Source organism: Procambarus clarkii, chromosome 5 (genome assembly GCF_040958095.1).
Source record: "Procambarus clarkii isolate CNS0578487 chromosome 5, FALCON_Pclarkii_2.0, whole genome shotgun sequence".
Classification (NCBI taxonomy): domain Eukaryota; kingdom Metazoa; phylum Arthropoda; class Malacostraca; order Decapoda; family Cambaridae; genus Procambarus; species Procambarus clarkii.
Window position 1 is genome coordinate 12,167,025 of NC_091154.1, and position 12,515 is coordinate 12,179,539.

Genomic DNA, 12,515 nt, shown 5'->3' on the forward strand with positions numbered 1-12,515 from the left:
GGGCGCTTGTCCTTCCAAACTATAACAAAGGTGTTATCCTTACGCATGTATAGGGTCGTGTCGGTTGCCATTTTACCCTTTACCACTTGTTGCAGATCCTTGGGGGCGCCACGTTGGAGTCTAAGTGTGCCACATGTGTAAACACCCACTTCACGTAATTGTTCTGTTAGGCTTACCGAGTTATAGTAGTTATCCATATACAGATGATAACCCTTGTTGACTAGGGGCGCCATCAACCCCATCACGGTTTCCACTGTCGTTTTTCCAATTCCACAATACACATCAAATTTATATATGTAATTTATATATAAACTATAACAAAGGTGTTATCCTTACGCATGTATAGGGTCGTGTCGGTTGCCATTTTACCCTTTACCACTTGTTGCAGATCCTTGGGGGCGCTACGTTGGAGTCTAAGTGTGCCACATGTGTAAACACCCACTTCACGTAATTGTTCTGTTAGGCTTACCGAGTTATAGTAGTTATCCATATACAGATGATGACCCTTGTTGACTAGGGGCGCCATCAACCCCATCACGGTTTCCACTGTCGTTTTTCCAATTCCACAATACACATCAAATTTATATATGTAGCCTGATGTCCCTTCGGCCAACATATAAAATTTTACACCATATTTATCAGGCTTGTTGGGATTGTAGACCTTGAAAGAGAGGCGGCCGCGCCATGCCATTGTACCCTCATCGAGACTCAATTCTTTTTTGGGGATATATACAGATGCAAATTTTTCTGAAAAATAGTCCATTAGTGGTCTCACTTTTATCAGTCGGTCACTATTATTCACTGGAACGCCTTTTTTGTTATACATGTGGAAGAACTTAGAAATGTGTTGGAACCGAGCAGACGACATAAACAAGTTGAAGAAGCGACAATGCCACATCTGATTCGTCTGCCAGTACATCCTCATTGTAGGCATCTTCACTATGCCCATCAGTATGCACAGGGCCAAATATCGGGCCATTTCTTTCACAGACACTGGTTTCCACGTGTTTCTTGCTGAGTCAGCCATGAGATGTATGATGTGTGTGGCATGCAAATTGGTTTCATACGCTAAGTATTCAACCACTGCTCTAGTGAAAAACAGTTGTAAAAACTGCAATGGAGTAGTAGGTAGTGGAATTGTTAGGCCAGGGTTTGCAGAAAAGTCATCAACGATGGGAGGAGTATTGCTACGATTCCAGTCATCACCCAGCCTAGCCCTCTTTGGTACCGGACACGTGCGGTTTCCGCGTGGCGGGGCAGGGGCTTCTTCTTCACTCTCATCCTCACTCTCACTCGAAATATCATCATCAGTTGTGGAAACCTCATATAACACATCATTTTCAGGTTCGTCAGCCTCAAATTCATCATCAGAAGACCCTGAAAAGGCTTCAACAACGTCGGGAATCTTGGATGGAGTGAGCTTGACCCCACGATACAGATCGTGAATCATGGCGATCTCTTCTGCTTTCCTAGATTTCCTACCTTTCTTTTGCGTTCCACTGCTTGTTCCTGGTGCAGCATCCATGTTGAAGGTATTGAATGGGTTTTAGGTACACGGAAACGGAATGGAAATAAATGCGTAAAACGGGTCACGTTTGCCGCAAGAGGGGAGCGCAGTGTGGGCACTTGGAGTGTCAACAAAACAATGGGCCGACCACGTGATCGGGTAGGCCGAGATGCCATGTGTTCGGTGAGGGAGAACGGGAATTTCATGGAGAAAAATCTGAGAGTATCCCCATCCATTTCGGTTAAAAAATGGAATTTATAGAAATATTTTTTCGATGGACGAGAAAAGTAGGCTGTTATGCGGAATCGTAAGAAAAAACGGTGACGAGTTATCTCTAATATAAAGCGCGAAAGTGTTAAGAACATATATTATTGCCTTAGTTGTATTAGTTTTGGTTAGGTTAAGGTAGGTTAGGTTAGGTTGGGTTGATTAGGTTCGGTCATATATCTATGTTAGTTTTAACTCAAATTTAAGAAAATTAACTCATACATAATGAAATAGATATCTTAATTATTTCATAAGAAAAAAAATAGAAAAATATATATATTCAGGAAAAACTTGGCTTATTAGGCAAATCAGGCCTTGCATAGTAGGCCAAATACTGTGTTCTGGCTACTAAGTACAACATATATATATATATGTCGTACCTAGTAGCCAGAACGCACTTCTCAGCCAACTATGCAAGCCCCGATTTGCCTAATAAGCCAAGTTTTCCAGAATTAATATATTTTCTCTATTTTTTTCTTATGAAATCAAAAAGCTACCCATTTCATTATGTATGAGGTAATTTTTTTTTATTGGAGTTAAAATTAACGTAGATATATGACCGAACCTAACCAACCCTACCTAACCTAACCTAGCCTATCTTTCTAGGTTAGGTTAGGTTAGGTAGCCGAAAAAGTTAGGTTAGGTTAGGTAGGTTAGGTAGTCGTAAAAACATTAATTCATGAAAACTTGGCTTATTAGGCAAATCGGGCCTTGCATAGTAGGCTGAGAAGTGCGTTCTGGCTACTAGGTACAACATATATATATATATATATATATATATATATATATATATATATATATATATATATATATATATATATATATATATATATATATATATATATATAACAACAGAAATTCTTCCTCTATGAGAGAATTGAACCATGGTTAGCCAGGTGGCTGGCCAGTATTCTAACCGATACACCACAGTGGATCGTTAAAGAGGACCAAGAATCAGGGGGCTTTTCCATGAAACTCAGTCCCCCAACGACGTCAACTGATGGTGACAGATCAGACACACTTTCTTCCAACTCAATCATATTAACTAGAGAAAACTTGAGCTCATTTATACCACAAACTTGCAAGAACATGCAAGCTATTTTTAACAACATAACTCTTCCCCTGTGAGAGAATTAAATCATGGCTAGCCAGTATGCTAACCAATACATGACAGTGGATCATGAAAAATGACCAAAAATCAGGAGGCTGTTCCACGAAACTCAGTCCCGCAACGATGTCAACTAATGGTGACAGATCAGACACATGTTCTCCCAACTCAATCATGTTTACATATTCAACAATTTCGAAGTGGTGTAGACTGTGGGAAGAAATGCAAACAAATCCAAACATTTGTTGAAACGACTCACCCAGATTAAGCTGTAATAGGCCGTTTCCTTAACCTTTTTAATGACACTGTGATGACCCGAATGTCATCACAATGACCTGAATGTCATCACAGACAATGACCCGAGTTTAATGTGACTTGGGGCGCCCGAACGTCTGGCAGAGCCAACAGAAGGAGTCGGCATCGACCGTCCATTCCGTGGACAGGGGAATAAAACGAGACAGGCCATCGGCCATGTTGGACACTCCCCCGCACGTAAACTGCCAGGAGAGCCAAACCCCGAGAACTCAGTAGACGATCAGCCTAGGTGCCAAGGAGCAAGGACCACATTGAAACCCCTCAGTTTAGGCAATGAACCACCAGGGAGCAATCCGAATGGAGCAGGATCGTCGATCCGTGGGCGACCCGAACACTCCGAAGCGCAAACCACACAGCAGCAAACTCCCGCACTGTGCTGTGGGCTCGACGGAAGGATGGACCCCACCGTCCCTGGCCAGCCTGGTGAACACTGATCACAAAGCCCCAGCCGAGAGACGACGAGTCCATGAACACATTGAGTGAGGCTGATTGGCGCTAAACCCCGAAAAACCCAAAGAGGAAGCCAGCGACGCAGCAGCCGACGTAAGGCTCCCAGGGGTCGAACCCAGCAATTGCAACAGAGGTGGTAGGGACATCCCGAAAGGAACTAGAACAGCCGATGAAGCCAAACCCGACCTGGCAGGTAGACCACCATCGCAAAGTTCAGGCTCATGCACAAACCCTCGTGCAACTGCCGGGTGACTCGGGAGCCTCCCAGAAACAGGCGCAAGTGGGACCGCAGCCGTAGGAGAGACTCTGGAGGAAGAGACAAGGAAGCGGTCCAAGAGCCCCACACAAGACCCAGCCATGTCCGAACCTGGAAGGGAGGCAGATGGGACTTCCTCCAGTTCACCAAGAACCTGAACCCGGCGAGCTGGGAAAGAACCAAATCCCTGGCTAGCAGACAACAGGACCGGCTGGGAGCCCAAACCAGCCAGTTGTTGAGGTAGGCCACCACCCGAACACCTAAGAGATGCAGACAGCCCACAACGACCCATGAAAGGCGTGTGAATACGCGAGGTGCAAGATTCAACCCGAACGGGAGACAAGGCTTGATGCCCCACAACAAAACTGAGCCAGTCCCTGAACCCTGGATGAATCAGGACGTGCCAATAAGCATCCCGGAGGTCCAGGGACACCATCCAAGAACCCGGCTCCAACAGGAGCCGAACCTGGGACAGCATAGTCATTCGAAAGGAGGGGCAATGAACCCAGGGGTTCAGATGGGACAAGTCCAGAATGAACCGCAGGTCTGCACAGTCCCGTTTCAGGATTGGGAACAGATGGAAAACCCACCTGAGGGACGTCGTCGTTTTGACAACGCCCAAGTGAACCCACTTCAAGACAACTCGACAGAGCACAGGAGAAGACGCCTGCCCCCGCCAGCCCCGAACCCTCAACAGAGAGAAGGGCCACCCAACGCCACCGGAGGCTGAAGGAAACGACCCAAGACGCCCACAAATTGTGAGACCAGGTGTGTGAGCGAACAGCGCAAGCCTCCCTCCTCCCCCCCATCGCCCCATCAATGGAGCGAACAGCGAAATGGCCGGCGCCCCTTACAAGACCCAGAACCTTGCACAGAGCGAATACCGCGCTGATCAGACGAAGGTGGGTCTGAAGATGGAGCCGAACCCGAAACAGGCACCTGTGGCCTACCACAACGAGCACAACCCATCTGGGAAGGCCCCCACCCCCACCCCGGGACACCTAGAGAACCTAGAGTGCCTTCTAGTGCTCGAAGGCACTAGAGAACCAACAAGTCAGACTTAGGACGGCAACTGGCCGAAGCAGCCTGAATATACTGCGCCACGGCTGAAGGTGCAAAAAGCAGAGGACAAAAAGGTGAAGACATCCTAAGAGCCAGGGCCCAGGCCGATTCCAGAGAGGAGGGAAGCACCGCCTGCCGACACACGAGCCGGGAAGCATAAAACAGGGAAACCGCATCCCGTAACATCGGCGTAAACAGCTTCACCAAGGCAGTCAACGAGCGAGCTGCCGAGCCCAAGGCACCGGACCCCGGAACGGCCCCATGCATCCCCACATCCTTCCCCAAGCCAGTCCGGAGACAGCTCCAGGAGGGAAAAAGAAACACAAGGCCGAAGCCAAGAGGCCCCCAGGCGCGCAAGTCCTCAGCCACCTGCGTAGCCGAGAGGGAACCTGCGCATGTCGCTGCACAACGCCAACATCCCGGGAAAGGGCAGGAGCAAACAGGCAGTCATTGAGGTACTCATGATTCCCCCCCCCCCCCCCCCCCCAGGAAAACCTGAACCACTGTCGAAGCCTCGCGCCACTCAAGCATGCGAGAACGACAGAAGGAATGCCAAGCCTTCAAGGCAAACACAGGACAGTCCGCCAGGGATGACTCCGGAACCTCGTACCGGACCCAGAAAGGAAAAGAAGTCCCAAACCTGAAAGACAACGGATCCCTCACCGAGACATAATTCAGGCCACGCAGGAGGTAAGCCGCTAGGGCCACCCATACCGCAGACAGTTGGATGCGAGAAGCCGAAAACCTCCGGAAAGAGGGAACCGACGCACCCGGGGGAACACGGAACCAAACCCGGGGAGGGGCAGACACCAAATCCAACTCATACGCAGAGGGGGAAAAAGAGAACCCCACTCCTTGTAACAATAAGTAGGTAATTATCAAAAGAAGGCACCAAACCGGGAAGGCTATGTAGCCCCATCAAATGCGCGGAATAATCAGAGGGTGCTAAATATCACCAAGGATGCCAATACAATAATAGAAACACATAAGGTGAATGATATCAAAAGTATCCGATTCACCAAGAATTCTATCGAGGGATAGAATAGCGACCGCGAGGGATGGTCAGAAAGCACAACACACGCTCATCCTGGAATTCAGGACATTCAACTGGCATATGCACAATGGTAGGAGAGAAAATGCAATTTGGACAATAAGGAGCTGGGTGGTGCTCCATTAAGTGACCGTGAGTTAAGCGAGTATGGCCAAGACGCAACCTTCCTAGAGCCATTTCCCACCGCCTGGTTATGGTGGCAGGAGGAAGGCCACGGGGACAGACAACGCTTAAGAGTACGCAATTTGTTACCAACAACAAAAGACCAACAATCTTGCCAACAGGCAAAGATGGAGGAATGAATAACCGTGTAAAAGTCAGAAAATGGAATACCTTTACGGGAAACGGGACAAGAGCGGATAGCCTCTCTAGTGGCAGCATTAACACGTTCATTTAAAGAAACACCAATATGGCTGGGAACCCAGCAAAACTCTACGGATTTAAATTTACTAGAGATAAGAAACAGCCAATGTTGAATCTCGACGACTACTGGATGGATAGGATTAAAGGAACCGAGAGCCATAAGGGCACTACGAGAGTCAACTACAATCACAAAGGAGGATTGACAACAAGAAAGCAGGAGACGGAGAGAGCATAGAGAATAGTATAAAGTTCCGCTTTGAAGATGCTAGTCTCCGAAGGAAGGTGACACATATAAGTGCGGTCAGGAAAAACCATGGAGTAGCCCACACCGTCCGCAGACTTAGACTCATTGGTGAAGATGGAAACGGAGCGGGAGTGTGAAGAAAAGTGCTCAAGAAAAAGGCGTTTCAGAACCGTAGGAGGAGTAAAAGCTTTAGTAATGTGGGTGAAAGGTGTACAAAACTTTGAAAGGGGGGACTCTCCATGGGAAAATTGAAGGAACAATATGAGGAGAAATATGAGAAAGATGAATGGAAACAGTCCTGTAAGTGAGATAGCCGGACAGAAAGAGGGAGGTGGTGAAGAGGAACAGGAACTACAGGAGGGGTAAAAGTCAAAGCACGACAGAGGCGAGAGGAAGGATGTTGCAAAGACCGCACCAGATAGCGAAGACAGTAGCGATCACAGTGGTCCTGGAGAGATAGGAAGCCAGTGTCAACATACAAGCTGAGGGCAGGAGTCGAACAAAAGACACCAGAGCTGAGGCGCAATCCAGCATGGTGCAAAGCATCAAGATGGCAAAGAGTAGGAGAAGCAAACGAGTAAGCAGGGCAATCATAATCGAGTTTAGACAGGACGAATGAGGAATGTAAAGAGAGGAGCGTATGCCTATCCGCCCCCCAAGAAGTATGGGACAAAACCTTAAGGAGGGAAAGGGCCTTAGAGCATTCAGCGCGGAGGTAAGAGATATGGGCCGACCAAAACAAACGAATGTCAAAGATTAACCCCAGAAGCTTAACGGAATCCTTGTACACAAGGGGATGACCATAAAGTGACAAAGAGGGACGAAGAATGACATGCTTCTGAGTAAAAGTCAAAGTATAAGTCTTAGACGGAGAGAACCTGAAGCGATGACCGGTGGCCCAGGCATCAATCACAAGTTGAAGCCGCCATTGAAGGAGAGGCGAATCATCACCCCGACAGCAAAGGGTAAGATCGTCTACATAGAGAGCGGAGAAGACGCCAGAAGGAAGGGAGGAAAGAAGACCATTGAGAACAACAAGAAAAATTGTAGTGCTCAGAACACTACTTTGGGGTACACCCTCATATTGCCTAAAAGGGGCAGAGAGTGGTACCAAGCCTCACTCAAAAGGAACGACAAGAGAGGATACTCTGGAGGAAGAGAGGGAGATTCCCACGAAGGCCAAAAGAATGAAGTTGGGACTGAATATGATACCGCCAGGTAGTGTCGTAAGCCTTTTCCAGGTCAAAAAGGATGGCAACAACGGAGGTCTTCTCAGCAAAAGCAGTACAAATATAGACCTCCAAGTTCACCAAGACATCCGTTGTGCTATGGCACTTACGAAAAAGAAATTGAGAAGGGGAGAGGTGGTGATAGTGCTCTAAGAACCACATCAGATGAACTTTAACCATAGTTAAAAGAGCTTGCAGACACAACTCGTGAGGGCAATAGGGCAGAAGTCCTTGGAGGATGGCATCGAGCCAGTCCTCAGGGACTGACGACGACTCCCAGACCCAATTATACAGACTCAGTAAATACTGAGACGTGCACAGAGGGAGATGGCAAATCATCTCATAATGAATGCCATCGGAGCCTGCTGCCATAGAACTGCAGAGGGCCAGGACAGACTGAAGCTCAGAGGGAGAGAAGGGCTCATTATAGGGAAGGCTGAGATGGGTACAGAAATCCAAAGGACGAGATTTAAAAAGAGGCTTACAAAAGAGGAAGGATTGAGGGAGATGAGTACCAGAGCTAACAGACGAAAAGTGGGAACCCAATTCGGTCGTGACCTGCAACGGGTTGCGCCACAAGAGTACCACAGAAGTGAAGGACAGGTGAGACATCGGGAACGAACTTACCTGCCATCTTGCGGATACGCCTCAAGATCAGCGGTAGAGGAGTTTCAAACGTGATGGTGGAGACATAAGACATCCAACATGCACGTTTAACCATACGGAAGGTTCTATGGGCTACTGCACTTGCCTTCTGAAACAAAAGAAAAGATTCAGTCATCTACCGGAGACGGTGTCTCTTCCAGGCTGCACGTTTTCAGCGGACAGTCCGAGCACAGTCCACATTCCCCAGGGAACGCACTTCCGCGTTCCTCGGGAGGAAGAGTGAGGAATAGAGCGGAAGGCAGTGTCAAAGACGGTGTCATAAAAAAGGAGGAAGTGAGGGAGAGGTCGAAGATAGTAGCACGGAGGGTAAAGAGGGGCCAATCAGCCTCGGCAAACCGCCACCTAGGGAAGGAGAGGGGAAGGTGAAAAGAGAAAAAGGAAACAAGGATGGGGAAAAATGGTCACTGCCATGGAGGTCATCAAGAACCTACCATTCAAAATCTAAGTAAAAGGACGACAAGCAAAGAGAAAGATCAAGACAGGAAAGGGTGCGAGTCCGAGAGTCTAAATGAGTGGGCTCACGAAGAATTCAGAAGAGACAGGGAAAGAAGAGAGGATGAACGGTTCGAGAAAGCGAAATCAGGTGTTTGTCAGAACATCACCCCAAAGGGTAAGTCGACAATTGAAATCACCCAGCAGAAGCACAGGCTCCGGCAAGGAGTCTGTTTAAGTGTTTGTAAGGAGGTGTTTGTAAGGATCAGGAAGGGAAAGCGGGACATTTGGGAGAAGATAAATGGAACAAACCGTGTACCATTTACGCACAAAGATATGAGCAGCAGAACAAAGGAGAGGTGATAGAAAAAGTAAGGGGACGAATGGAACATCAGAGCGAATCAAGAGAGCAGAAGAGTTATGGGATCCAGCAACAGATGGAATAGCTGGAGAGAAAGGAATAGCCATGGAAGTGACCAGGACAGGCAAAAAAGCATCAGCTCCTGGAAACAGACACAAAGGGGCGAAAACCGTGAAATCAGAAGTTGGAGTTCAAGGAAATTGGCGTAATATCCACGAATGTTCCACTGAAGAAAAGACATCAACAAAAAACCAGCGTTGAATGTAATGAAATGTCATTTTCTGGGTGAGACCCGGAGGCTCCCCGGAGCTTTATCAGGCTGATATGCTAATGTCAGACTTTGGCATCAGTCATGTGTATGGAGTTCTAGGGCCTACCGGGGACCACGGCCAGAACCTGGCCCCATCAGAGAGGCAAGGGGAGCAATGGCCTATAGAAACCCCTGTGTGGTTGGAAGCATTCTATGTCTGCCATCGACCGGGTCAAGCATCCAGAAAGGTAAGCTTTCCAAAACAAACCCCTATTCTGGTGAAAATTGCTACCTAAAGCCGAACTAGTGGACAGAACTTCTCAACATAAAACAAGCAAACTAGTATGACGTTACACGTCACCGCGCCGCTGTCTGCGCAGCTCCCCCCTCCCCGGGAGGGATAAGGCGGAGCCCCAGATCTCCCACGCCGACTATCCACCCATCAGTTCTGAGACTGGATGTCAAAACATGCGAAAAAACCGCCGACCGGAGGGATGGAGGGTTGCCGGGGAGCCACCGGGTCTCACCCAGAAAATGGCGTTTCATTACATTCAACGCTGGTTTTCTGGGGGGAGCCCCGTCGGCTCCCCGGAGCTAACTACCCACAGAGGAAGGTCAAAGGGACGGAACCGGACACCACGCACCCCAAACGGAAGCGAGACAACCGGCAGCAAATGCCAACCCAAGGCGCCACAGCCCCGAAAAGTCCCGGGAACAACACGAGAACAACGAGCAGCAAGGACCCTGTACGAACACCAAAGATCCATGCCCGAAAGACCGCAAGGACATGTCGCCCAGACAGCAGCGAGAACAGCGAAGCCACGAACGCCACGGGCATGAGGGAAGAACAAAGGCAGCTTAGCCGCAAGAACACAGCTGACAACCCGGGACACCATCACCCGTGAACCGGGAAGAACAGAACCGGATCAACGTAAAAACGTGCTCCGGACACAGACGCTGTGGCACGCAAACAACACTGGAGGGCCGCCACTGAACACAAAGCACGACACCCCCCCGGACCAACCAACGAAGCACCAACAAACCATGGACCCCTCCAGAACACAGCAGTCCCACCCCGCACCAGAAAAGATGGAGACTGCTGCCAACGAACAACCAAAACGCTAAAACCGAAGAAGCAAGAAAACTCAGCGACCCGACCCCCAGAGGCAAATACCAAAAGGAAAAAAGAGCCGACGAAAAACAAACCGGAACTGAAGGGGCACTACCAACCGAGGAGAAGACAGAGCACGCTGACCAGAGACCAGGATGGTGCAAGCGGCGCACAAACCGGCCGGAGGTGAAACGACGCACGAGACAGCTTACTAACAATGCAGAAGCAACACCAAGACCGAAAGCAAGCCGAAGCGGCTCCACCAGCGCCGCACAAAAAGAGGCGACAGTCACAGAAACCCATGCAGGGGAATTGTTGGACAGTGAGATCTGGATTCCAGGATATAACCTATACAGGTGTGATAGGAAAATTAGGTCACATGGAGGAGTGGGTCTGTATATTAGGGAAGACCTTGTATGCTCGGAGCTCCTAAACGTTACAAATGAGGTGGTAGAGGTACTGGGATTAAAAATAGAGAAAATAAATTTAGTGATTATACTAATATACAAACCGCCAGATGCAACGGCTGAGGAATTCACAGAACAGATAAGCAAAATAGAGAATAGCCTTGATAATTTGGAGAACCCGATACCTGATACAGTATTATCTTCCTAGGTGACTTCAATTTGCCTAGTCTCAGGTGGAAAATAGCAAACAATAATATTATACCAGGAAATCTATCAGGACCTAACCAACCACAGATTAGAGAACTACTTAGATTCTGTGACAAATTTTCACTCAATCAGCAGATATCGGAGCCAACGAGAAATGAAAATATTCTAGATCTGGTCTTTACGAACAATGAAGACATTATCAGAGACATTACGATATCAGATACCACATATTCAGATCACAAGCTCATTGAAGTGCAAACGACCATCAATACTCAGAATAGACCTAAAATGTTGATAAAGCGAGAGGGGCTATTCAGTATATTCAATTTTAATAATAAAGGAATAGACTGGGAGATAATAAACAGGGAACTGACAAACATGCCATGGGGAACTGTTCTAAGTAATACAAGTCCTACAGAAGGAATAGAAAAACTGACTTCAGAAGCGTATCAAGTCTGTCTGAAACATGTTCCTTTGAGGAAAGCCAGAAAGAGATCTAACGTAGAAAGAGAACGCAGACAACACTATAAACGCAGGAAAAAAATAACGGAACTGCTTATGCAGACACGAATTTCCCGTCAAAGAAGGAATAATTTAAATAGAGAGATTGAAGAAATCGAGCGGAAATTTAAACACTCATATGAAACTGAAGAAAGGCAGTTAGAACAGAAAGCCATTCAGGAAATAAAGAAAAATCCAAAATATTTCTTCTCATATGCGAAATCAAAAGCAAAAACCACTGCCAGTATTGGACCTATTCGTACAAGTGAAGGTTCATACACGGAGGATGACAAAGAAATTAGTGAAATCCTAAAAAAGCAGTATGAGGACATGTTTAGCACTCCAATAAACAACATGAAGGTGGAAGATCCAGACAATTTCTTTATGCAGGATATTCAAACCCCTGTAAATATAACTGATATAAACATGAGCGCACTAAATTTTGAAAAAGAAATTGAAAACATGCCCATGCACTCGGCCCCAGGTCCAGACTCATGGAATTCAATATTTATAAAGAAATGCAAAGTGCCGGTAGCACAGGCACTCAGTATAGTGTGGAGGAAGAGCTTGGACACGGGGGAGATACCAGATGCACTTAAAGTAGCAGACATAGCCCCTCTACACAAGGGAGGGAGCAAAGCATTGGCAAAAAATTATAGACCAGTTGCACTAACATCGCACATCATAAAAGTATTTGAGAGAGTGATTAGGAGTCAGGTCACCAATTT

General features: G+C 47.5%; 1 protein-coding gene across 1 annotated transcript; it reads right to left on the reverse strand.

Moving 5' to 3' along the window:
- Window positions 1-301: 301 nt before the first annotated feature.
- Window positions 302-1,525, reverse strand: LOC123766577 (piggyBac transposable element-derived protein 4-like). Its single transcript, XM_045755847.2, has one exon. It carries the CDS (start codon window positions 1,523-1,525, stop codon window positions 302-304), a length of 1,224 nt encoding a protein of 407 aa, XP_045611803.2.
- Window positions 1,526-12,515: the final 10,990 nt, after the last annotated feature.